The following is a 26,847-nucleotide window of genomic DNA, read 5'->3' on the forward strand; positions in this document are numbered from 1 at the left end:
GCATTTGAAGAGGAGAAAGCAAGTTCAGAGTGTTTGAGTAACTTACCTAAAATCTCTAGTTGAGGCGTGTCTCATTTTGAAATCTGTGAAAAACTTTGGTCCTGGAAAACCTATGTGGACCTTAGTGGGAGGAAAAGAAACTTAAAGAATTAAAAAAGAAAGAAAGAAGGGAGAAAACCAAAAAGGGGAGGAAGGGAAGAAGGAAGGAAAGAGAGAAGGAAAGAGGGGAGGAAGGGAAGAAAGGAGGAAGGAAGGAATGAAAGGAGGAAAGAAGGGAAGAAGGAAGGGAGGAAGGAAGGAAAGAAGGAAGGAAGGAGGGGATGAAGGGAGGGAAGGAGGGGAGGAAGGGAGGGAAGGAGGGAGGAAGGAACAAAAGGAGAGAGGAAGGAACGAAAGGAGGAAAGAAGGGAAGAAGGAAGGGAGGAAGGAAGGCGGGAGGGAGTGAGAGAAAGAGTAAACTACTATTTTTGCCATTATGGTGAATTTGATAATATAAAATATCTTATCATTAAATGCCTGTGTGTGGGGCACTTTGCCAAATGTTAGAAATGTAGTGTTAAAAACCCTCCAACATTTGAGATCATTTTGGGTTGGGGTTGTAGGACCACACAAATAAAAATCAAACTGATTCAAAACAGCACAGACCAGTTGCTGAATACCCCTGGCGCGGCCAGCTGCATCTCCTCGTCACGTGCAGGTTTCACCACATCCCTGACACTGGGTTCTGAGTGCCTTCTGCGAGCACGGCAGGCCTTCGGCAGGCACTCGTCAAGTGAATTCTACTTTATATATTTAATACAGGCCGAAAGCCAGGGTGTGTTGCCATGAGAACCGGGATTGCAGGGGGCTTATGGGATGTTTTGAAATGTGATGAAAAGGCAAAATTTGTGTGCAAGCACTGGGCAGAAGGAGTAACCCACCCGCCGAAGCCCACGACAACTCCTGAACCCAAATGTCCGGAGGATTGGGGCGCCAGCAGTAGAACGAGTTTGTGTTTCAAGGTGAGTATCAATGATAAAGCTGATAAGAGAATCTGGAGTATGCTTCAGCCTAAAGAATCACCTAAGGACATAAAAAACAAACAAACAAACAAACAACAAACAACAAACAGAAACCAAAACACTGTGCCCAGACTCCACCCGTAGGTATTTAGAAAGTCTGATTTGATTAACTTGGGGATCAGGTGTTTTAGAAGAGCTCCTCGGGTGGATGCATTTAGACCCACAAATGCAACCAACAACATAAACACAGCGCACAGAAGTTGTTTCTCACCTGCTCTGCCACTCTCACCTTCTCTCTGCTTCTCTCCTTTCTCCCAGGACTTCTAGATCTACCTCCCTCCTCTCTCCTCTTCCCCACTTCCTCCCTCCCTTCCTTCCCCTCTTACCCTCCCTTCCTCTGTTCCTCCCTTCCTCTGTTCCTTCCTTCCTCCTTTCCTTCTTTTCTCCTTCCTCCCTTCTTTCCCTCCTCCCCCTCCCCATCCCGCTCCTCCTCCTCCTCCTCCTTCTCCTTCTCCTTCTCCTTCTCTCTCTCTCTCTCTCCTTCTCTTTCTTTCTCCAATGGGGTCTTGCTCTGTCATCTAGGCTGGAATACAGTGGTATAATCATGGCTCACTGCAGCCTCAAACTTCTGGGTTCAAGTGCTCCTGCCACCTAAGCCTCCCAAGTAGCTACAAGTATGCACCACCATGCCTAGCTAATTTTTAAAATCTTATTTTAATTAAAGATGAGTCTCACTATGTTGCCTAGGCTAGTCTCAAACTCCTGGCATCAGTTGATCCTCCCACATAGACCTCCAAAAGCTCTGGAATTACAGGCATGAGCCACTGCACCCAGCCTCTTTTTATCTTGATAGAAATTTCTGTTTCCTGTCACACTGTTGTATTGCAATTCATTTTTTTTCCATGCTCTTAGAGCCCAAGTTTTAGCTAACAAAATTTATAAAGTGTTCTACAATAATGCCACAGAGGTATTCTAAAGCGAGTACTCCCTTTTTCTGATTTAACCCTGATGAGTATAATGATGGGTGAGGAAAGGAAATGATAGGTTGGGGCACATGGCTTTTCAATGCCCATTAAATGACAATTCAATATTCTACCACTATTTAATACATTCGTAGTTTAGGCCATTCGTTTCCTCTTTATGCAATCAAATTCACTAAAGCCAACAACCAGACAAAAAAAGAAACCCAGAAAATAACAAACAAAAACCCCAATGAATTAAGGATTTGGGTCTTTTACTCTCTCTCTTTTATAAGTCACATCCTTTCTAGAGAAAATTAGACTTAGCCAAATACAGAAATGTACCTACTGTATTAGTCTGTTCTCACACTGCTGTAAAGATACTGCCTGAGACTGGGTAATTTAAAAAGGAAAGAGGTTGAATTGACTCCCAGTTCCACATGGCTGGAGAGGCCTCAGGAAACTTAGCATCATGGTGGAAGGGGAAGTAGGCACCTTATTCACAGGGTGGCAGGACAGAGAAGAGCATTTGAGAGTGTAGGAGAAGCTACCACTTATAAAACCATCAGATCTTCTGAGAAGTCATTCACAAGAACAGCGTGGGGGAAACTGCCTTCATACTCCACTTCCCTCCCTCAATGTGGGGATTACAGGTCCCTCCTTCGACATGTGGGGATTACAGTTTGAGATGAGATTTGGGTGGGGACACAGAGTCAAACCATATTACCCACCTACTGCTTAATGATACTGTTTTCTAATAGTCCTGCTCTCTGTACTTCTTTTATTCAATCCTTTTGAATGGCATATGGCCATGACGTGCCCTGTAAGACAGTTTGGCAAGGCTGATGAAGAATTTGCATCAGGTTGAGGCTATGTAGTCTTTTCTAACTCAAGAGGAGTATGGTTAATTGAGCTGGTCACTCCCACTAATAGAAATAGGAATCCAGGAAGTCTTCAGTCCAGATTGGCCATCAGATTTAATAACGTAATTTACATAGAAGGCGATGTATTGGGCTAAGACTGAAGAGATTTGTAAATGGATTATTTGAGGACTAACACAAAGAGAATCAAATATTTTATTGTTACCTCTGGAAACTTTTGGGTTACTACACAAAGGCCGGATTCATCTTATTCCTAGCCTTCGCCTGAGGATGTTAGGCTGTGGAGATTTATTGCAGTTTTTCGAGAGAATCAGCAGTTTTACCCAGAGCTGAGACGTGAACCAGGGGCTTCAGTAGAGAGAATTTTCAGGTGGATGTTCAACAAATCAAAATATGTGCTTGACTAGAAATTAGGTGGTTTTAGAGGTACTTGGGGTAGGGTTTGTTTGGAAATATATAGACCACCTTTATAAATATTAAGGTGTGAGAATTATTAATGAAATTAGCTGATAGTAAATTTAGTTAAAAAATAAAATATTATATCATAGTCTAACAAGTTGAGGCATCGTAGGACTCTGGGATATACTGATGTGGCTACTTACTTAAACACCTTTGTCCAGATAGCTTGAGTCAAGTTAGGGTCAAGGTGAAGGTTGTCTTCGGCTGCTTAATGACAACTTGGGCAACCATAGTGCCTTGGAAACAAATTTTTTTTCCCATAAGCCTGTGATGTGGGAGCCATAACTCATGAGGACCAATGCATGAGAATTAGAAAAGTTAGTGGCCACAAATATCTCCTTTCTGTTTGCCTACTAGGGGGTGTGTCCCAGACTGTCACTGTTGACTGCATTTCACTAGTCTCTCTGCAGTCCTCTGAATGTTATGACCCAATTCCTAAATCATATAATCTTTTAAATTTAATTTAGCTCATAACTCCCTGACAGATGGGTGTCTGTGGTTGCATGTGCTTCAATAGCTCTTGAAATGTACAACCACAATGAAAAATACAAGGCGGTATTGAAAGACATCACCAACCAAATGTTGAAACATTGCCAGGTTATTCATTGTTTAAGCTGAACACAATAACAAACTGTGCACAGTTTTAGGAAAGTTATTTTCCTTAAAATTCTTCTTATTCATGTTTACTTTCTTTGTATCAAAAGGTTCTTTCATTTTTTTCCATCTCAATGCCACTTTTTACACTTAACCAAATTAATCTTGTCTTCTACAAAGAGCTGTATACGTAACCCATATGCCTAAAGCACCTAAGATTTTCATCTAATTTCTCTTATGCTATAAAATAATTTTATTTTCTAAGGTTTTCTCAACAAAATAATCCCCCAAGTTTTGTTTACCCAACTGTTCACTCATAAATTGATTTTAAAGCAAAAGAATTACATTGTTTTGGGTCATTACAATGTTTTGTTTTTCTGTAAATGAACTCTCATCAAAAGTAAATAATTGTTTCTCTTAATTTGATAAACTACAAAGTATAAAATAATTTTTGTAACCATATCATCGTCAGCTGTATGCAAAAGGAAAACACGAGAAGAAAACGTGGTTTGAATCTCGAGATTTTTGTCGAGCTCTGGGTGGAGACTTAGCTAGCATCAATAACAAAGAGGAACAGCAAACGATATGGCGATTAATAACGTAAGTGGTATTTTTATGGATTACTCCTTTTTGTTATCTAGTTGGTGCTGATGAAGTTGAGAAAATTTCTCTGTTTCTGAAACTATTGTCTCAGGATGCTAGTTTGAGCACCTGTATCATCTCCCAAATCTGTGGGCCCTGGTTGATCTAGTTTTACTTTCAAATCCTTTAATTTTGTAAGTGTAAATTCTGCTATGACTTGCTCTATGAAAGTTCAAGATGCTTAATACATACTTGTCTTTCAATACTACACAATTATTTACTCTCAGACAGTGGCCTGTTTTTAAGATATTTATGGGATATACCAAAATGCACATCTATTGCATAAGTCTTCTATTTAGCTGTTAAATCACTTTACTTGTGTACTATTAATTTATGTTTTGGAGGTAACTTTCAAATGTGGTTAGTCCTCATAAGTTACTGAACTTGCTTCATGCAATAGCATATGCTTTCTTTATGTTTTGGATTTCATAGAGCTAGTGGAAGCTACCACGAACTGTTTTGGTTGGGATTGACATATGGAAGCCCTTCAGAAGGCTTTACTTGGAGTGATGGTTCTCCTGTGAGTAATTTCACTTACTATATAACTTTCTTACTTTATCGTGTATTTATTTTGATGTTATCTTTTTATTTAATCCAAACTTTTAGTAAGACAGGTCATTATGATAGCCACTATCCTGCCATGCAAAGTTGATGTGCAGGTAAACTTCCTAAAACTTGAATGTTTTATACCCTCTTATAGAACAATAGAAATGGAGACACTTTTGATATTCCCACTAATAATGATTAGGCTTCGTCGGACTTCTCCATTTCCAGGAATGAAGAAGTGAGAGCTTCTGGCACGTGCTGGCAATATTTAGAAGCCCTAGTCATCACAAGAAGTGATTTTGTATAATTTCAGTTCTACCTCTTAATTTCAGTTCTGCCTCCACCAGCAACTTTTCAAGGAACTTTAATGAGGTGGTTTATTTGATGGCTTCATTGACATTTGGGTTTTATATTTACATCTCTGGAAAACACATCACCGTGCTTGGTCCAAAAACCTGTGGGTTATGACTCCACACTGAAAACTCCATAGAGGTCCTAGACCCAGGGCCTCCATTTGTTTCTGCTGTTCATTTTGGCAAAGTTTAGTAGCTCTGTTAGCAATATTTTCTGGGTCTTTTTCTTTTGCAAGAAGAATTAGTTTTATTTCTTTATCCTACACATTTAATAAAGAGAAAAATTCCAAGTAACACGCTGAAATATTATCCTTTCCAATGGGTTGTAAAATTTAGGAACTCCCAACACTGAGAAGTGGAACTTTGTTGCCAAGTTTTTCCTATATATAAACCCCCATTTGTGGCCCTTGGATCCATTCTATTTAATAAGAGTAAAGAAAATGTTATAATAATCAATTGTGTACGCTATTCAACATCGCAAGTTTCCATGTGATGAAAGCTGTTTCTTTTCTACTCATGTTTGTGAACTGTGCTTTCAAAGCAAACTATTGTGGAAAAAAAGTAAATTGATAAAACAATGCAAATATATCTTTCGTTTTCTATTTGAATGAATGATTGGCATTGGCTTGATACAAATGGTTAATGGTTGTAGTTTGATGTTTCTAATATAGGTTTCATATGAAAACTGGGCTTATGGAGAACCTAATAATTATCAAAATGTTGAATACTGTGGTGAGCTGAAAGGAGACCCTAGTATGTCTTGGAATGATATTAATTGTGAACACCTTAACAACTGGATTTGCCAGATACACAAAGGTATGATTAGCTCTTCTCTCCTTTATCTCAGCTTGGTAGACTAACCTCCTGACACCCCAGTATCTTTCCTTTATTAGCAGAAGCAAACAAACAAAATAACAGAATCAGGGAACTGTCAGTGGCCATGATTGCATAGGATAAGCATGAAGTTGGTAAGCACAGATAAATGTGCCAAAGGAACAGAGAAGATCAAAAGGCCACCCAGGAGTTCTGGGCAAGAGTCACATCCTCCCAAATAGTTCCCAAGAGCAGCTCTGATCCTGGCCCAGGTTCCATAGCAGTAGAATTTTGTGGGTGTCCTACGCCGTAAGCAGAATAATGCAAATGCAACTGCCGTTTTGGGATTTTCACCTTCCGACCTACGTTAATCATCAAATAGGGGAACATTTCCCCAAGTCTGAATATTCTAAGTATTGATTTCTCAGATAAACGTTCAACACAGTGAACAATCACCTTGGAGTGGCCTCTGATGCTATGAGCCCCACCATGTTATTGATGGTCAAACAATATGCATGCTGACAGTCATTATCTGGGACTTAGAAAGTTCTACATATCCAAGTCAGGCCAGAGGATCCGAGTTCTAATGTTAAGAGAAACCAACACACCAACCATCAAATAAACAAACCTACCCTCAAACCAAAATATACCTCAATACCTCCATTGTAAATGGATAAATGGAACCACATTGCCCTCTGCTGTTGGGGAATCTTGGCAACCATTTCAGCTTTGTAGCTGGAGATGCCTTACTGCTTTGTTTATTTTCCACCCTCCTGCTTATTATTGCTTTCAAAGTTTCCAGAATGGAAGTAGTCAGTGGTGGTCCATTGTCCTTTAACGGTCTCTTAGCTACCAATGGCTAGTATCCTTTTTGCATTATTGTAGCTCTGCTCTTGCAGATGTTAAATTCAGTAACCCAAAAGCTAGGTAACCTGAGTCCCTTTATCAGCTTTCAACAACATCCAGATATGTCATTAAGTAATTGGAAAGAAAAATATTTCATTTAACTTTTAGTAAATCATACATTTCAGAAAAACAGATTTTCTTAAAGAAAATACATTTTCTATTTTATAAATATTTTATAAACAAATAGTTCACATTTAATCATTTCAACTAATGAAATCATAAATAATTTCACAGATTATAAGATGTCTGACTGAAAAACGAACATCTGTTAAACACCTATTACATACCAGTAACTCACGTGTTTTCACAAACTAATCTATTTGGTTTAGTTGACAAAATTAAGGCTAAATGATTGAAACCCAGGCTTGGGATTTGAAGCTAGGCTTTCTGATTCTAAAATTCATGTTCTTTTTTTTTTTTTTTTCCTTTCCTTTATGTGACACTACTTGTGCCTGAAAACTGTGGTGGCTGTAATTTCTGGTGGCTCTGATTGCACCTGATTTGTTTAAGTCTTCACTTCTAATTCTCTTTTCCTTCATTCTGCTCTCCACAACATGATGTACAAATCGGAGAAAGAAAGGGAAGGGAAAAAAGAGAACAACTAAGTTTTTAGCAATATTGACTCATGAAAATAGTGAATATAGAAGGAAATGTAATTAGCAGAAGTTTGAGTACGTTTTATTTCTACTTTGCTCTTGTTTTACAGGACAAACACCAAAACCTGAGCCAACGCCAGCTCCTCAAGACAGTAGGTGTTTCCTTATTTTTTGATCTCTGTACTGATAACCCTTTCCCTGCCTCTTTTTTTTTTTTTTTTTTTTTCTCAATGAAAAATTACTTGCCCTAGGAAGGTAGAGGGCAGAAGTCCTTAATACCTATGAGTGAGAATGTCATGGAAGTTTGGGTCTTCCTCTCCAGACAGAAGCTCATATGCGTAAACATAAGGCATGTTAATACAGTTTCTCAAGGGTTCATGAATCAATTCCAAGGTCCCGGGTTCTTCTTCTTTAGCACATATATTAGTGTCCACTGGCTGCTGTAACCAGTTACCAGGAACTTGGTGGCTTAAAATAACACGCAGTTACTCCCTTACAGTTCTGGAAGTCAGAAATCTGGAATCAATTTCACTGGGCCAAAATCCAGATGTTGGCAGGACCACGCTCCCGTTAGGGGCTTTAAGGGAGAATCTCTTTCCTTGCCTTTATAAACCAGCATCTAGAGCTGCATTCTGTGAACTCATCAGCTCGTGGCCCCTTCCTCCTTCAAAACCAGCAATGTAGCATCTTCTTCCAGTGATCACATTGCCTCTTTCTCTTTTAGTGAAATGTCCCTCCGCCTCTCTGCATAAGGGTACTTGTTATTACATTTAGGACCCACCTAGACGATCTAGGATAACCCTCCCATCTCTCAAGATCCTAACTTAATCATGACTATAAAGTCCTATTTTCCATATAAGCTAACATTCATAGGTTCCAGGGGTTAGGAACTAGATATCTTTGGGAGCTTTTATTCAACCTACTGTAGCACAGAACTGTGGAACCCCATGTGTTGGAAAAAGCCTGAGGGGCCCACTTGATAAGAGAATTCCTTGCTTCTACCCTGAGGCACCCAAGTCCATCTATTAGAAGTTTTGCTTTTTCTTTTTTCCTTCTTATACTGGGGTGAAAGCTGCTTTCTCATAGTTCCCACTCCTTTGATCTAGAACATTATGGGTGCATTGTATATAAATCCTCGCAGCTATGCTATCGTATTGATGAGAGTGACACCCAGAGTTCTTTTACCTGGTAATGACATATGGGACTTGGCTGGGAATAGAAAATGGGTCCTTTTTACTGGGTTGGTAGAAAGTGGATATTTTGGCTGAGGATTCAAATGTCTGTATTTGACATGGACATTCTGCTGTTGTGGTCTCTCAGAGTTGCAGATGCCTCTTGATATAGCAGCTCTATCCCTTTCACCTTTGCGTGCTACACACACCAGATTCTTGAATTTGTCTGTGTAAAACTCATGGCCTTTTCTCGTTAACTTTTCAGATCCACCAGTCACTGAAGATGGGTGGGTTATTTACAAAGACTACCAGTATTATTTCAGCAAAGAGAAGGAAACCATGGACAATGCACGAGCGTTTTGCAAGAGGAATTTTGGTGATCTTGTTTCTATTCAAAGTGAAAGTGAAAAGAAATTTCTATGGAAATATGTAAGAGCATCAATACATTTTTTAATGTTAACAGTTTTGGGGGGAACAGGTGGTGTTTCGTTGTATGGAAAAGTTCTTTAGTGGTGACTTCTGAGATTTTGGTACACCTGTCACCTGAGCAGTGTACACTGTACTGAATGTGTAGTCTTTTATCCCTCATCCCCCTCTTACCTGTCCCCGAGTCCCCAAAGTCCATTGTGTCATTCTTATGCCTTTGCATCCTCATAGCTTAGCTTCTACTTATGAGTGAGAATATACGATGTTTGGTTTTCCATTCCTGAGTTACTTCACTTAGAAAAATGGTCTCCAATTCCATCCAGGTTGCTGCAAATGTCATTGTTTCATTCCTGAGTAGTATTCCATAGTATGTATATACCACATTTTCTTTATCCACTCATTGGCTGATGGGCATTTAGGCTGGTTCCATATTTCTGCAATTGCAAATTGTGCCAATATTAAAAACGTGTGTGCAAATGTCTTTTTCATATAATGACTTATTTTCCTCTGGGTAGATACCCAGTAGTGGGATCCCTGGATCAAATTGTGTTTCTACTTTTAGTTCTTTGAGGAGTCTCCATACTGTTTTGTAGAGTTGCTGTACTAGTTTACATTCCCACCAGCAAGGTAAAAATGTTTCCTTTTCACCACATCCATGCCAACATCTATTATATTTTTATTTTTTAATTATAGCCATTCTTGCAGGAGTAAAGTGGTGTCACATCGTGATTTTTGATTTACATTTCCCTGATAATTTGTGATGTTGAGCATTTTTTCATAGAGCATCATTGATTTAAGGATGGAACAGTGACATATGATAAACATAATGTCTACCGTTGGTACCCCCTAGCACAATTTCTAATTATGTGCTGAATTTGCACCTCCAAAGGTCAAGGTAAAGATGGAAATGCAGGAGGAGGAGGAGGTCATAACACAAGTTATGCCCTATTGTTTAAATATTTAGGGCAGAATTGCAGAACTCAGAATAATTTTTTTGTTCGTTTGTTTTTGAGACAGTATCTCGCTCTGTTCCCCTGGCTGGAGTACAGTGGCGTGATCTTGGCTCACTGCAACCTCTGCCTACTGGGTTCAAGCAGTTCTCCTGCTTCAGCCTTCCAAGCAGCTGGGACTACAGGTGCATACCACCATGCCTGGCTAATTTTTGTGTTTTTAGTAGAGACAGGGTTTCACCATGTTGGCCAAGCTGATCTTGAACTCCTGACCCTAAGTGATCTGCCTGCCCTGGCCTCCCAAATTGCTGGGATTGCAGGCGTGAACCACTGTGCCCAGTCCCAGAACCATTTTTTGGCTTGGATATTGTGAAGATCCATACTTGTTGGCTTTGAGTTCACTAATTTGATTTGCAAAGATTATAATTCTTAACTAGTTGTTATATGTCAGTCCTGGACCCTTTGTGTATCATATAGCTTAATTTTTAATTTAAAAATCTGGCTTACTTGGCCCAAATTGTTGGCCAACATATAACACAGTTTGATTATTTGTTATAATCATCTTTCTTGGTTGTAACAAAATTGTGATACCATCGATATACCTATCACTGAAGGTATAATTTATTTTTATAATTTATTTTTTCCAAGAGTGCTTTGTTCAGTATCTTTCTGATTAAAATTCTTCATGGCCTCATTGCCAGAGAGGAGGTAACAGAGAGAAGCAGGAAAAAATAAGTTGAACAGTATTGAAATAATAAAAATGCATTTGATTTATAAAGGTACTAGAGTATACTCTGGCTTACCATCATCTTGTGGATATAGCTTGCTTTGAAATTCTCAAGATGTTTTCTAATATTACACAAATATATATATGAAAATCAAATATATCTATATATAGTGAAATAGCACATTATAATGAAATTAATACATTTTGGAGTTCCTTTCCTTGCTCATGAATACACATATTCTCCCAAGTTTGAAGAACAGATATATCCTCCTTGCTTATATGCAGATATCAATTATATATATGTAATATATACATAAAATATGTATAAAATAAATATTTAAATAATAGATATGAAATAAATATATAAAAAATAAATCTATATGTCAAATATATATAGAAAATATATGTAATGTATGTATAATATGTATTATATTATACATATCAATTCTCTCACCTCAGCCTTCCAAGTAGCTGAGACTACAGGTGTGCACCACCATCTCCCACAGGGTGACTATTTTTCATATATTTATTTTGTATATGTATTTGACATATAGATTTATTTTACATATATAATTACATTTATTACATTTGTAATTATAAACATATAAACATATGATATGATAAATTATAAACATGATATGTATAAAATAAATCTAATATATGATTCTTTTTTATATAAAAAAGAAAAATTTGTACACAATTTAATAACTTGAATTTGTAAAGCAAATGCCTTAAATCATTCTCTATAATATTAAATGCCTACAATAGTTACATTGTTGAAGATATTCTTTAAAACAAAGTAGCCAGTCAGGATTACAGGATTACGCATCAAAGAAAAGACTCTTGCTTTACAAATTCAAAGTATTAAATTGTGTGCATATTTTTTTTTATTTCTAGGAAGAATGTCATATAGAATGTCCTACATTTCTGTAGAAATTCCTCTCTAGAAAAGGTTTCGATTAGGCTGCCTCATTAATATGTATGTTTTGTTTAAGAACTTGCCGATTGTGCGATTCTAAATTAAATTATACATAACCTTCCTTGTTTCAGGTAAACAGAAATGATGCACAGTCCGCGTATTTCATTGGTTTATTGATCAGCTTGGATAAAAAGTTTGCGTAAGTAAATCAAGCTGAAAACAGCTCTGCTTGGGTTAGTGTTCTGACCGAAACCTATGAGTTATTTTGAGATTTTTCTTTGTGGAATGCATTTTTTAAAATCCTACAGCATTCTCAATTGAAATAGCAGCTTTCAAAAAAGAATTCAAAATAATTCTATTAAATATTTTCAGCACTATAAATGCCAAACAAACAACTCAAAATTGGGTTCAGTTTTGCAAAACTATGCTTTTCTTTATTTTGAGATGTCATCATCTGTCAGTAAATCATCTACTAAAAAGTTGTTTTAAACATATACAAATACTGAACTTATTTAAAACATTGTAATCCCGTCTGGGATGAGAACCTTGCTAACCTTGCTGCTGGGAACCACAGTATCCTTTCCTATTGCCCTGTTCCCTGTGTTAGCAGCATTATTTTGAAGCACACTTTCAAATTGCAGGAAATACTTTCCCTTTAAAAGAGTGATTGTCCCATTTTCTATTAGATATAGGAGCCAGAAAAAGCTGTAGGGACATAAGGAAATTAATACATTTAAGTTCTTTTTTCTTGTACATTAATACATATGTCCTCTAGAGTTTGAAGGGCAGATACGTCCTCCTGGCTCATGTACAGATTTTTTTAGCCTCATGTATTCCGGGGGACTGCTATTGTCATCTTTGAGCAATAGAGACCTAAATTCAAAGTCCTTATTGTTATTATTATTATTATTTGAGACAGGTCTCGCTCTGTTGCCCAGGCTGGAGTGCAATGGGGCGATCGCAGCTCACTGCAGCCTTGAAATCCTGGGTTCAAGCAATCCTTCCATTTCAGCCTCCTAAGTAGCTGGGATGACAGACATGCACCACCATACCCCACAGGGTCATTATTTTTAAAGAGTACAAATGTTGGGTCTTCCTTTGGACAAGGAACATCATTTTATCATTTCTAACGTGAAAAGGTCAAATTTGATGATCTCATGACTGGTCTCCTTCTGGCTCTCACAGTCTCTGAATTTCTATAGTTTGCAGACGTAAGTTTAGGCCACCTACATTACAAGAAACTAGAGTAAACACGAGAATCAGAAAATGAGCCTAATGAGAAATTCTGTACGCTCTGCCTCTCCATGGGTGGTTTGGTTTTGTGGGAATCATGCCCGGGGAGTACGATGGGAGGATTTTTGTCTCTGGCTCATTTCCAGAGTAATCAGGGTCTCCACTTTGCGACTAAAGGTGGTTTCTTCCTGGGAGGGAAAAGAAGACAGCCTGGACATGGCATGAGGGTTCCCACTGCGGAGTGTGATGCATGGAACACACCAAATACTCAGGCATTGGGGGTTTTCCTGCCATTCTCTGGAGGTCTCCCTATTCTGGGTTGACTTGTCCTGCCCCACCAGTAGGCTGTAGCCAACTATTTTTTTTTTTTTTTTTTTTTTTTGAGACTAAGTTTCATTCTTGTTGCCCAGGCTGGAGTGCAATGGTGCGATCTTGACTCGCTGCAGCCTCCGCCTCCCAGTTCAAGCGATTCTCCTGCCTTAGCCTCCCGAGTGGCTGGGATTACAGGAGCCCACAACGATGCCTGGCTAATTTTTTTTTTAATTTTAATTTTTAGTAGAGATGAAGTTTTGCCATGTTTGTCAGGCTGGTCTCAAACTCCTGGCTTCAGGTGATCCATCCGCCTTGGCCTCCTGTAGTGCTGGGATTACAGGCGAGAGCCACTGCTCCTGACCTGTATCCAATTATTCTAATGATTGGATCATTGCAAAATGCCTGAATTTTCTTTTCCAGTTGGATGGATGGAAGCAAAGTGGATTACGTGTCTTGGGCCACAGGTGAACCCAATTTTGCAAATGAGGATGAAAACTGTGTGACCATGTATTCAAATTCAGGTAGGCAAGTCATGCATGTTGAATTTGCTTTGTGGCATGGCGTGTCATTTGTCACAAAAAGTAGACTAAAAGTAGCAAGTTGTGCGCTATGTCAGGCAAGATAAGGAGAGAGAATAAAGGATAATTCTAATTTTAGCAACATAGCAGTTCAATTTATAAGGAGAATGGATGCTTAACATTTACACTAGTAAATGACATAGTTAATCTTCTCACTTCTTCCCAAATTAGGAACCACTTTTTCATGTTCTTATTTGAAAAAAATTATCCAGAATTTGTTTATCTATCTCCTTTATTTCTCTCTGGCTCCTTATTATTCTGCAAAATGGGAATAATGACAGAATCTATCAATTGTTGAGAAGATGAAATGAAATCATACATCTAAAATACTATGTAGATGCTTGGTGTATACAAAGTTTGCTATTGTTAGGTTATTATTATTAGCTATTACCATTTAGGTAATATATCTGCAACATCAAGTACCTGTTTGGTTCATAGGATGCCCTCTATAAAGAGGAACTATTATTAGTTTAAGTAAAACAGCAAAAGGATATTGCATGGATACCTCTAGTCACATGTAAAAACCAAGTTTGATTACAGTCTAAATACGTTTTGAGAATTCTTATAAGATATAAATATATTTTTTTAAAATAATGTTTTAAAACATAAACATGGGAATCTAATTTAACTATTTTTCTCTTTGCCAGGCTTTTGGAATGACATTAACTGTGGCTATCCAAATGCCTTCATTTGCCAGCGACATAACAGTAGTATCAATGCTACCACGGTTATGCCTACGAAACCCTCGGTCCCATCAGGGTGCAAGGAAGGTTGGAATTTCTACAACAACAAGGTACTAGGAGAATTAGTTGCAATCTTGGCACTGATCAGTATGGAGAGTGACGCAAATCTTTCAGTTCAAAGTTAACTTTTGCTAACCTCATCGCTTTAGAAAATTTTTGGCAAGACTAGGTGAAGATTTGCATGACAAACTCTCTATGGAAATTGAGAGCATACTTGAGATATTACCCACATTGATGTACCCTTTCTCCCGAGGGAGAATAAAACTTTGCAAAGAAAGTGAGTGGGTCATAAAACTAACAGTTTTTTAAATCTCTAGTTGGTGGTGAGAAATTTCTGATTTAGCTATAATCTTCATGAGTAATTTTGCTTTTGGTAGAGCAAAGTTGATCATCTTTAGTTAACCCCCATGGTTTTTCTTTTTTTTTCTGCCCCCTCCTTCCATCCCAGTGTTTCAAAATCTTTGGATTTGTTGAAGAAGAAAGAAAAACTTGGCAAGAGGCACGAAAAGCTTGTATAGGCTTTGGAGGGAATCTGGTCTCCATACAAAATGAAAAAGAGCAAGGTATGCGGCCATTTTGCAATTAGTTGTGCATTTAAATATGGAATTTTGACTGCAAAATGGTAAAATATCGCTGACAGTAAATGACTTTTTGGTTTTCCAGTGTAAAAGTTAAGAAAGTGGAAAAAATCAAATGCTTATTGAAAACTGTTTTATTCAATTATAGCGCATATTAAGCTGTTTATTTTATATAAAGTCCTTATGTAAAGTCATCACAACTCTAAGAAGCAGGTATTATAACCCCATTTTGTGAGTGGGGAAATGGTGTATGGACAGCTTTGAGTGAAGGAGCTTGCCTGTTAAGCAGTCGAGCTGGGAATGAAACCTAGGCTTGTGCAGCTTTCTACCAAACCAGTTTGCTCCCAAAGAGTCAAAGAAGAGTACTTCTAGTAATAAGATGAAAAATTACTGCTTTCCCATTTATTGCTCTGCTTTCCCATTTATTGCATTACAAGTCACTTGATCATATAACTTGTAATGCAACACAATTGATATTTTAAATATGAAGTTTGAACAAATTTTGATTTTTTTTTTTTTTTTTGAAACAAGGTCTTACTCTGTTGCCCAGGATTATAACACACTGCAGCCTCAAACTCCTAAGCTCAAGCAATCCTCTTGCCTCAGCCTCCTGGGTAGCTAGGGCAGGCCTGAGTCATAATGCTCGGCTAATTTTTTTTTAAGTTTTTGTTGTTGTTGTTGTCGTTGTTGTTGTTGTTTTGTAGAGATAGAATCTCACTATGTTGCCCAGGCTGGTCTTAAACTCCCACCTCAGCCTCCCAAAGTGTTAGGATTACAGGTGTGAGCCACCATACCTGGCTTTGAAACATTTTTTGATAAAACATGAAAATAAGCAAGAACTATGAAGGAGAATATTCACCATATTCATAGAGCAGATGGAAAAATCATGATATTGTCATCAAAAGAAAGGTGCCCACCATTTCTACCTGATCTTTCTGTGGAGGCATCCACTGAAATAGGTATTAGGTTAAATTGTGACTTGCCCTTTAAGGAGGGTTTTGACCAGCTGCAGGAGATTCAGACTAAACTGATGAAGGGTTTGGAAATCACTGCAAGTGAGTCAGGGTTGAAAGACTCTCAGGTTATACAACTTGGAAAAGAGAGGATGTGGATTTTGAAGGATCACCCTGTGTCGCCTCAGATACAAGACCCGGAACCAATGAGCGATGGTCACAGGGAAATAGATTTAGGCTCAAAATTAGGGGTTAGGGGCCATTGTTACAGAATTGATTGGATAGACTGCTTTGTGAGGAAGGTGAAGTTTCTAAAGGGCTGTGAAAATGCTTATACCGGAAGATACTCAGATGGATGCTAGAGCATCCTGTATGTTAGCTGGTATGTAGTACAGAAGATGCTCAACAGTTGTTTGCTGTATATATAACTTTATAAGGACATGGTAGGAGACATATGGACTGAATATTCTGTAAGCTCTCTTTCGGTTCTGAGATTCTTTGACTTCTAGAATCATTTATTTCGAAAATGATACGAGAAAGAAAATAGAAGAAAAACATAAGAAGTAAGAAAGGCACTAGAAACATGTAGGGTGCTCTCTCAAAAGTCTTATTTGGCTTTGTGAATGCCACCATGTGCTCTCTGAGAACACATTATACAATAAATCCCAACCAAGCTTTCACTGAGAACGTTTGACAAGTTGAGCAATTTGTCAGGCACTGAAAGAAAAGGGTCAAACCAAAGCACACAGTACAAGAACATAACATTCACATTTCTCCAACTGGCCTACCCCATTTTGGGCTTAGCTACCCAGCAGAGAAACACAATAATTGATTTCCCCTGTTAACCACAAAGTGCTGATTCCTGGCACAATGAAACTGAAACTGGATAATAGAGATGTGCAGAAGGAAACAATTTTCAGATAAAATAACATTATTCCTGGCAAAACAGGCACACGTCGTTGAATTCTTATTGTGGTTGTTGGCAGAAAAAAGTGCTGAATCTTGGCAGGTAGAGCTTTTCCGTGTTTCATTTCAAGCTGGGGATGAGGCAAAAGTTATGGTCTTATTTGGAAAACAAAACCAAACCAAAACAACTATCTACCCATGCTCTTTTCTTCTTAGAGATGGGGTCTCGCTTGATCACCCAGGCTGGAGAGCATTGATGTGATTATAGCTCACTGCAGCCTCCAACTCCTGGGCTCAAGTAATCCTCATGTCTCAGCCTCCAAAGTAGCTGGGACTACAGGTGTGCACCATCATACCTGGCTAATTTTTAATTTTTTTTTGTAGAGAGAGGGTCTTTCTATGTTGCCCAGGCTGGCCTTAAACTTCTGACCTCAAGTGATCCTCCCACCTTGGCCTCCCAAATTGTTGAGATGACAGGTGTGAGCCACCATATCTAGCTGTACTTATGCTCTTTTTTCTTTTCTGAAAAAGTTGGAAGAATTTTTTTAAAAAAATCTTTAGTTAATTGAGAAAAATAGAAGTCTCTGAGTGCGATGGTAGCTGCCTCTTCTACTCTGCAGAAAGAGTAAGCGTATAGCAATGGAATTGCTTGAAATTCCATGAACTTGTTTGTTCATGAATACACAGATAATTACATCTCTGCAGATTTCTATTTTGTATTTTCTATTAGTAACCCTGAGTGCTTAGTCATTCTATTTCCTATTTACATTCAGGAGACGTGTTTAAGTGTAAATGTTTGCAAATTGTTGTTTAGTAGAGTAGGTACTTGTCGGTGTTGGAAGTAATGGCTCAGGTGGTGGTTCTGGCCCCAGATGGCAGCTGCCATGGGAGGCCCGGTGGTGGGCCGAGGGAAGGGGAGGGACACATGTACAATTCAACCTTTTATGTCTCTTGGATGTTTGCCACCATCCGCTTGGTCACAGAATTGATAAGCAAGAAACCATATTCTATAGTATCATCCAGTGATGTGAGCAATTTATTATTGACTGATTTGTGTAGAGATGGGGTCTCCCTTTGTTGCCCAGGCTGAAGTGCAGTGGCACAACCATGGCTGTCTGCAGCCTCAACCTCCTGGGCTCAAGCAATTCTCCTGCCTCAGCCTTTTGAGAAGCTGGGACTACAGGCACACGCCACCGATGCTTTGTTAATTTTTGTATTTCTTTGTAGAGACAGGGTGTCACCATGTTGCCCAGGCTGATCTTGAACTCCTGGCCTCAAGCAATCTTCCTGTCTCTGCCTCTCAAAGCACTAGGATTACAGGCACCAGCCACCATCCTCAGCCCCTGATGTGAGCGTTTTAGCATCAGGATGGTCCCCTGGATCCAAGCACACTGAGTAGATGGACAACTGATCTCCAGGGATTTCTACCCCACCTCCCCAGGAGGAATCTCAATTGGGAAACTTTTGGTTTGGCAATCTGAGATACTGAGAATTTGACAGCTGTGTTAGTCTCTTCTCACACTACTATAAAGAGCTGCCCAACACTGGGTAATTTATAAAGGAAAGAGGTTTAATTGACTCACACTTCCACGTAGCTGGGGAGGCCTCAGGAAATTTACAATCATGGTGGAAGGGGAAGCAAACATGTCCTTCTTCACATGGTGGTAGGACAGAGAAGTGCAAAGCAAAGCATTAAAAGATAAAACCATCAGCTCTTGTAAGAACTCATCTCATTCACTATCATGAGAACAGAATGGGAGAAACATCCCCCATGATTCAGTTACCTTCACCTAGTCCCACTCTTAATATGTGGGAATTATGACAATTGCAGGTGAGATTTGGGTGGGGAAACAGAGCCAAATCATATCAACAGTCTAATGATTCTTGTTTTGACAGTTTTTATTTTTTCAGAACTGTCTGGGTTAAGAGTCCTTTGTTCCATGGTTATTATATAAATCAGATTATCTTATTTACAGAATCAGGACAGCCACTAATCCATATGGTGACTTTTTATGAATTAGAAAAAGTTGTGGTTGTAGGCCATCACAACCCAGATAAGGGTGCACAGAATGGAGCCCTCGGGCAGGGTGCAACTTGCACAACTGTCTTCAGTGGCCTAGATAAAACCTAGACTTTTATTGTATGAAACTTTTCAAAGTCCAAAGCTCAAGTGATAACACAATGCTGATATTAGAATGTTCGTGTGTTCATGGTAAGTGTTTTTAAGTAACAGTGACACAAATCACATGCTCAGTATTTTGAAATTCATATATTTTGAATGTTTTCCATATTTTGAGTATTAACCCTCAAAGTTTAAAATTATTTCATGACATTTTCTTTCAGCATTTCTTACCTATCACATGAAGGACTCCACTTTCAGTGCCTGGACTGGGCTGAATGATGTCAATTCAGAACACACGTTCCTTTGGACGGATGGACGAGGAGTTCATTACACAAACTGGGGGAAAGGTTACCCCGGTGGAAGAAGAAGCAGTCTGTCTTATGAAGATGTAAATATCAGATTCAGGTCACCTCTCTACACACCATCAGCTTGCATAGGGTTATCATCTTATTGGTTACTCTTCCATGAAAGAATCTACCAGAATACTCCTTGGTCTGGTCCATGCTTGCAGATTTTACCTATTTCAGACTGAGCTGACTTGGAGGGAGGGAGTATATATTCAGTTAAAAAATCTTTAGCTTGGGGAAGTGGCGATAGTGAGGGGTCAGGAAACCCAGTTCCATTCTAAGCCTAACTTGCAGTCAAAAGAAACACTTCAACCTAGAGTTATCAACTTTCTTTGTGTCACCTTCCCCTTATCCCTTGCAACTGCTGTAGTAGTTGGGGTATAGGCCTGGAAGCTACTACTGCTTCTAAAGATCACATCATCATCATCCATCATCATCACCATCATGATCATGAGCTAATATTTGTAGACTGCTTATTATGTGCCAGATGCTTTTGTACGCCAACCTGGGAGACAGATTGCTACTTTATTTTACTACTTTTTTTCTTATATAATTGAACAACCAACTTATCAACATCAACACCATGTTAGGGATTGTAAAATGTGTGACGAAATGGAAGATTTTGTTTTTACCTTAAAAGTGTGTACACTTAAACTAGACCACAAGTCTTATATAAGAAGGAAGATAGGAAATAAATGAACATGTCTAATGACAGGATCAGCTATAAACATTGTAGCAGCTAAGAGGAAACAAACTCACTGTGGAAGGTGGTGACTTAATCAGGCGACACACATCTATGGTGTCCTATGTGCTGGACACTGTCTTTGTCCATGATGGAGGAAAGAAATATGAAAAAGAATCAGCTATGGGTCCTTCCTCCCTCCCTCCCTCCCTTCCTCTCCCTCTCCCTCTCCCTCTCCCTCTCCCTCTCCCTCTCTCTCTCTCTTTCTCTTTTTCCCTCTCTCTCTTTCACTCTCTGTCTCTCACCCCATTGCCCAGGCTGGAGTGCAGTGGCATGATCTTGGCTCACTACAATCTCCACCTCCCAGGTTCAAAGATTCTCCTGCCTCAGCCTCCCAAGTAGCTGGGATTACAGGTATCCCCCACCATGACTGACTAATTTTTGCATTTTTAGTAGAGTTGGGCCTTCACCATATTGGCCAGGGTGGTCTCCAACTCCTGACCTCAAGTGGTCCACCTGCCTTGGCCTCCCAAAGTGCTGAGAATACAGGCATGAGCCACCATGCCCATCCAGGGTTTTGTTTCAAGAAATTTAAAACATAATAATCAGGAGAACTTAGCAAAAGGATGAAAAGGCCATGTTAGATGGTCAAGGTGGGCAGTCTTCAAGCAAGAGATACATGATGTGTTTGGGCAAATGGAGTAAATGGCTTTGAATGTAGCAGGAGTTTTATGCAGAAAAAGAAGTCGGAGTAAGCTACAAAAGGTGGAAAGTAGAATTTAGAGAAATGTAGATGCCCTATGATGGAGTTTGGACTTTGTCAAATAAGCAAAAAAACAAACAAACAAAAAAAAAACAAAAAAAAATTGAAAAATGACCTGCTCAACATGGCATTTTTATGACCATTAATAATTTGGTAGCTATTTGCCAGGTGAATACATTTTGGTGATGGAGCCAGACAGCAGCCCGTAGGTTGCTCTGTCTGTGAAGTAGCCATTCTTTTGTTTCTTTACTTCTTGAATAAACTTGCTTTTACTACTCTAGATAAAAAATAACTGGTGATGGGTAAATAATTTTCTGTGGAGAAATTCTTTCATTTTCATGACACCGGTGAGGACTGAAGACTTACTGAAGAGGTGAAAGTAGAATGGAGCGAGACAGTATTTGCTTAGACAGATTTAATGGATGAGAGGTGAATTTCTTGTAAATCAAAAGCATTCATTATCATACACATTTTTGTTGTTTTTAGAACATAAAGAAAGACAGAAACAATAAAAACAAACCAACAAACAAAATCTGTAATCTCACCAATTCAGAAAAAAAACACTGCTAATTTTTTGTTGAATTTTTCTCCCAGACTTTTTCGCAGTGCATATAAACAGATAAAGTTTATATTTCACAAAAATGGAATCAAAATACACATAATGCTTTTTATTTTATTTTATTTTTTGAGATGGAGTCTCGCACTGTCACCCGGCTGAAGTGCAATGACGCGATCTCGGCTCACTGCAACCTCCACCTCCCGGGTTCACGTGATTCTCCTGAGTAGCTGGGATTACAGGAGCACACCACCACACCTGGCTAATTTTTTTTGTACTATTAGTAGAGACGGGGTTTCACTACATTGGCCAGACCGGTCTCCAGCTCCTGACCTCATGATCCCACCCGCCTCGGCCTCCCAAAGTGCTGGGATTACAGGCATGAGCCACCGCTCCTGGCAATGGTTTTTTAAAAACAGTTTCAGGACTTTAAAATGGAGAAGATGAATATAGTTAGAAAAGGAGAATGGGAGAGAACTTTTAATATGTGTTTTGTGGTGGAAACATGCTTGGATTGTAACAAGTTTTCTGGATCAGAGACTCTGAGCCAGGATAATGAGGGATAAAAATAGTTAAGAAAGGAAATGGGGTGACTGGAGAACTTTTGAAATGTAAGTTTCAGGTTGCCTGATAGTTGTATCACATGGGATGAAGACACTGCAGGTTGACAAGATGTCTGTGGCAGGAGTGTAGGCTGTGATTCTCTGTAGCTCAAGGGATGGGTTAAAGATGTGTTGACTTCACAGTGACACGTCTCTTATGTACTTTCATTCAGAAAAACTGCAGTCACTTTTTTGGTTGTCTTTGTGTATCACTATTAGTGTATTATTATTGACTTAACATTTTCTTTAATTTCTAGGTATTTTGGAATTTTCCAACTGTTACTGATTTCTGGTTTAATTCCATTGTGGTCTTAGAGAATAGTTTATGTGTTTTCTGTTCTTTTAAATTTGTTAAGGCGTGTTTTATGGCTCAGAATATGGTCTATCTTGGTGAATGTTTCATGTGATCTTGAGAAGAATATATATTCTACTGTTATTGGACGAAGTAGTTTACAGATGTCAATGAGATCTGTTTGATTGATGGTACTGTCCAGTTTAATTATGTTCTTACTGATTTTTTGCCTGCTGGATCTGTCTATTTTTGATAGAAGAGTATTGAAGTCTCCAATCCTAATCATGGATTTATCTATTTATCTTTGCAGTTCTATCAGTTCTCACTTTATGTATTCTGATTTTCTACTGTTGGCCACATATGCAATACAGACTGTTATGTCTTTGTGGGGAATTGTCTGCTAGATCATTATGTAATGTTCCTCTTCACCTCTGGTAACTTTCCTTGCTCTACAGTCTACTCTGTCTGACATTAATACAGCTGGTCCAGCTTTCTTTTGATTAGTGTTAGTATAGTGTATCTTTCTCCATTTTTCTTCACTTTTAACTTATGTGTATCTTTATATTTAAAGTGAATTTCTTGTACCAAGATATGAGTCTCTGTTAATTTGTGTATTTAGACCACTAACATTTAAAATGATTGTTCATATAGCTGGGTTAACACCTATCATATTTGTTATTGTTTTCTGTTTTTATTCTGCATTTCATTTTTTTGTCTTCCACTCTTTCTTGCCTTCTCTGGTTTTACTTCAATATTTTGTATCATTTTATTTGTTCTCCACCCCTAGCATACCAATTATACTTTAAGAAAATTTTTTTCTTTTCTTTTTTTTTTTATTATAAATAAAGATGGGGTCTTTCTATGTTACCCAGGCTGGTCTTGAACTCTTGGGCTCAGGCAATCCTCCTACCTTGGCCTCCCAAAGTACTGGGATTACAGCCACGAGCCACCATTCTTGGCCTGAAACGAAAACAAAAACAAACTTTCTTTAGTGATTGCTCTTGAGTTTACAGTATACATTTACAACTAATTCTAGTCCTTTTTCAAATAGCATGTAAGAAAGCATCTCCTACTTCTTCCTCGTCTCCCATGTAACATTGCTATAATTTATTTCACTTATCTATAAGCTATTATCACCAAATACATTATCACCAAATACATTGTTGTCCACTTTTTACATTAGAGTCCTTAGTATATTATTCATAGTTGTTTAACAACAACTATAGTTGTTTGAACAAACTGGTATCTGTTAGATGAGTTCAGAATAAGGAAAATGAAAAATTCTGTATTTCTTTCATTTATTCCTTCTCTAATGCTCATTTATATAGACCTGAGTTTCTGACATATACAATTTTCCTTCTTTTTTCCTTTTAACATTTCTTTCAAGCTAAGTTTACAGGCAACAAATTTTCTCAATGTTTGTTTGTCTGAGAAAGTCTTTGTTTTCTTTTCACTTCTTAAGGATAATTTCACTGGAGACAGAATTCTAGGTTGGTGGGTTTTTTCTTTCAGCACTTTAAATATTACATTCCACTCTTCTTGCTTGCATGGCTTCTGAAAAGAAATCCAATGTAATTACTATCCTTGCTTCTTTATGGATAAGAGTTTTTTTTCCCTCAGGCGTCTTTCAAGATTTTCTCTTCATCTTTGATTTTCTGCCATTTGAGTATTATGTGTCTAGATGTCGTATCTTAGTATTTATCCTGTCTGATGTTCTCTGAGCTTCCTGGATCTGTGATTTGCTGTCAATCATTAATTTTGGGAAATTCTAAGTCATTATTGCTTCAAATAATACTTCTTCTGTTCCTTTCTCTCGTTTCCTGGGCCACACCCAGTGAGCCTATCGGAGATAGTCTTCATTTCTGTTAAGGTGTTTTTGATTTCTAGAATTTCTTTTTGATTTTTTCTTAGCATTTTCATCTCTCTGCCTATGTTAGCTACCCAGTCTTGCTTGTTATCCACTTTTTACGTTAGAGTCCTTAGCATATTATTCATAGTTGTTTAAATTTTTGATAATTCCACTCTCTTTGTCACATCCGAGTCTGCTTATTATGCTTGCTCTTCGCTTCAAACTGTGTGTGTATGTTTAAAAAATCTTTTAGTGTGTCTTATATTTTTATGTTGAAAGCTGCGTATATATTATAGTGCAGGGGTCTGCAACCTACAGGCCGCAGATGGGTACCAATCCATGACCTGTTAGGAACTGAGCCTCACAGCGGGAGGTGAGCGGCAGGCGAGTGAGCAAAGCTTCATCTGTATTTACAGCCACTCCCCGTCACTCGCATCACTGCCTGAGTTCCGCCTCCTGTCAGATCAGCAGCGGCATTAGATTCTCATAGAAATGTGAACCCTATTGTGAACTGTGCATGCGCGGGATCTAGGTTGCGCACTCTGTATGAGAATCTAATGCCTGATGATCTGTCACCATCTCCCATCACCCCCAGATGGGACCAGATTGACCAGGGAAACAAGCTCAGGGCTCCCACTGATTCTACGTGATGGTGAGTTATATAATTATTTTATTACATGGTACAATGTAATAATAATAGCAATAAAGTGCACAATAAGCATATATGCTTGAATCATCTGGAAACCACCCTCCACCCCAGTCCGTGGAAAGTTTGTCTTCCATGAAACTGGTCCCTGGTGTCAAAAAGGTTGGGAACTGCTGATGTAGTGGATAAAGGGAACAGAGGTAAATAGACATTTAGTGTGAGGTTTTGTGTTTATTTAGCTACGAGTTAGGCTGTGTTTGCTGTTCGCTGTCGCTTTAGGTGTCAGAGGTTAAAATCTCTGGTGTCCTTGTTTCTGTCTCTCCTGTTGTGTTTGGGTTATGCTAAAGACTTCTTAAATAATGTCAGAGAGGCACAGTTCTTTGGCTGTATCTGCCTGTTGTCATACGGGAGCCCCAAGGCTATGGCTGTAAGATATTGGGGAGGGGAAGTATTTCGTAGTCCTAGGATGGGGACTCAGACTTTTAGGGAATCTGTGCTGTGACCTTCAAAAGTGCTTCTCAGTTTTGTTTTATTGCTTTTTCCTTTTGGGTGAGACAGGAAAGCTAGAGAGGCTGGAGTTGAGTATTTCTTTTCTCCTAGGTTAATGTGGTGAAACCACAGTCAGTCAAGCACGGGTAAAGTTGTCGCTCTTGAGTGCTGGTCTTATTAAGAACAGAATGAATGCTCTGTCGTATTTTTAAATGGCTCTTCTCCCACCTCTCCTGTTGGAAGCAAGTGGAGATTTTTCTCCAGTCTGCACTGTAAGAATCCGGTAGGGCTCCTGGAAGGAAAACTCACAAAACTCTGGAATCTCCCTAGGACTGCCTCCCCATGTACTCCTCTGCCAATAGTTTTTAATTTTCAAACTTGTCCACACTGAACCTCCAGCAATGTGTCAATGACATTTAGTATCTCCTGCCTCAATACTGGTTCCCGTTTTCCGCTCCTGGGCTTCTGCTCTGGTCAGTTCTGATTCCCTGTATCCATCAGTCTGTTTCTCCAATTTAGGGGGCAGCTGTTTGTCTTGTGACCTCCATTTTCCAATGCATTTAAAAGAAGTTGTTGATTTTCAGCTTTTCTAGCCTTTTTCTTGCATTGTGGATGGGAGTGACAACTTCCAAACTCCTTATATATCAAACTAGAAACTTAAAGTCCTCAACATTTTCTTTAAGTGTACTCCTTTTTTTTGCTTAAGTTTACTTTAAAAGAAAACTTCTTTTTAGGAGAAAGTGGAAAATTGATATAGTCACCATAAATAGAAGATAACTGGCCAGGTGTGGTGGCTCATGCCTGTAATCCCAGCACTTTGGGAGGCCGAGATGGGTAGTTCACGAGGTCAAGAGATCGAGACCATCCTGGCCAACATGGTGAAACCCCATCTCTACTAAAAGTACAAAAATTAGCTGGGCATGGCGACACACACCTGTAGTCCCAGCTACTTGGGAGGCTGAGGCAGGAAAATTGCTTGAACCCAGGAGGCAGAGGTTGCAGTGAGCCAGGATTGCACCACTGCACTCCAGCCTGGCAAGAAAGTGAGACTCCATCTCAAAAACAAACGAACAAAAACAAACAAACAAACAAAAAATGAAGATAACTGTGAAAATAAACATAGTGAAATTTGGGGGCTCCAGCAAAAAAGTAAAATGATTTGACTAGGTCTCTTGTCTTTATTTCTGACTTCCCTCAGCCCCTCTCTCCCTTCTTCCTTCCCTCCCTTCTTCCCTCCCTTCTTCCTTCCCTC

At 38.8% G+C, this 26,847-nt stretch overlaps 1 protein-coding gene across 1 annotated transcript in view; it reads left to right on the forward strand.

Moving 5' to 3' along the window:
* The window catches only part of MRC1 (mannose receptor, C type 1), a 97,271-nt gene that overhangs the window by 55,380 nt on the left and 15,044 nt on the right, over positions 1 to 26,847 (forward strand). The window contains exons 12-22 of the mRNA XM_011976583.1: positions 802 to 1,001; positions 4,367 to 4,494; positions 4,969 to 5,056; positions 6,107 to 6,251; positions 7,861 to 7,902; positions 9,188 to 9,351; positions 12,076 to 12,143; positions 13,910 to 14,010; positions 14,715 to 14,860; positions 15,259 to 15,373; positions 19,591 to 19,757. Of these exons, the coding sequence (XP_011831973.1) occupies positions 802 to 1,001; positions 4,367 to 4,494; positions 4,969 to 5,056; positions 6,107 to 6,251; positions 7,861 to 7,902; positions 9,188 to 9,351; positions 12,076 to 12,143; positions 13,910 to 14,010; positions 14,715 to 14,860; positions 15,259 to 15,373; positions 19,591 to 19,757 (1,364 nt within the window). The remainder of the gene's footprint in view (positions 1 to 801; positions 1,002 to 4,366; positions 4,495 to 4,968; positions 5,057 to 6,106; positions 6,252 to 7,860; positions 7,903 to 9,187; positions 9,352 to 12,075; positions 12,144 to 13,909; positions 14,011 to 14,714; positions 14,861 to 15,258; positions 15,374 to 19,590; positions 19,758 to 26,847) is intronic.

The sequence above is a fragment of the Mandrillus leucophaeus genome, unplaced genomic scaffold (genome assembly GCF_000951045.1).
Source record: "Mandrillus leucophaeus isolate KB7577 unplaced genomic scaffold, Mleu.le_1.0 Scaffold1018, whole genome shotgun sequence".
In the NCBI taxonomy this organism is placed as follows: Eukaryota; Metazoa; Chordata; class Mammalia; order Primates; family Cercopithecidae; genus Mandrillus; species Mandrillus leucophaeus.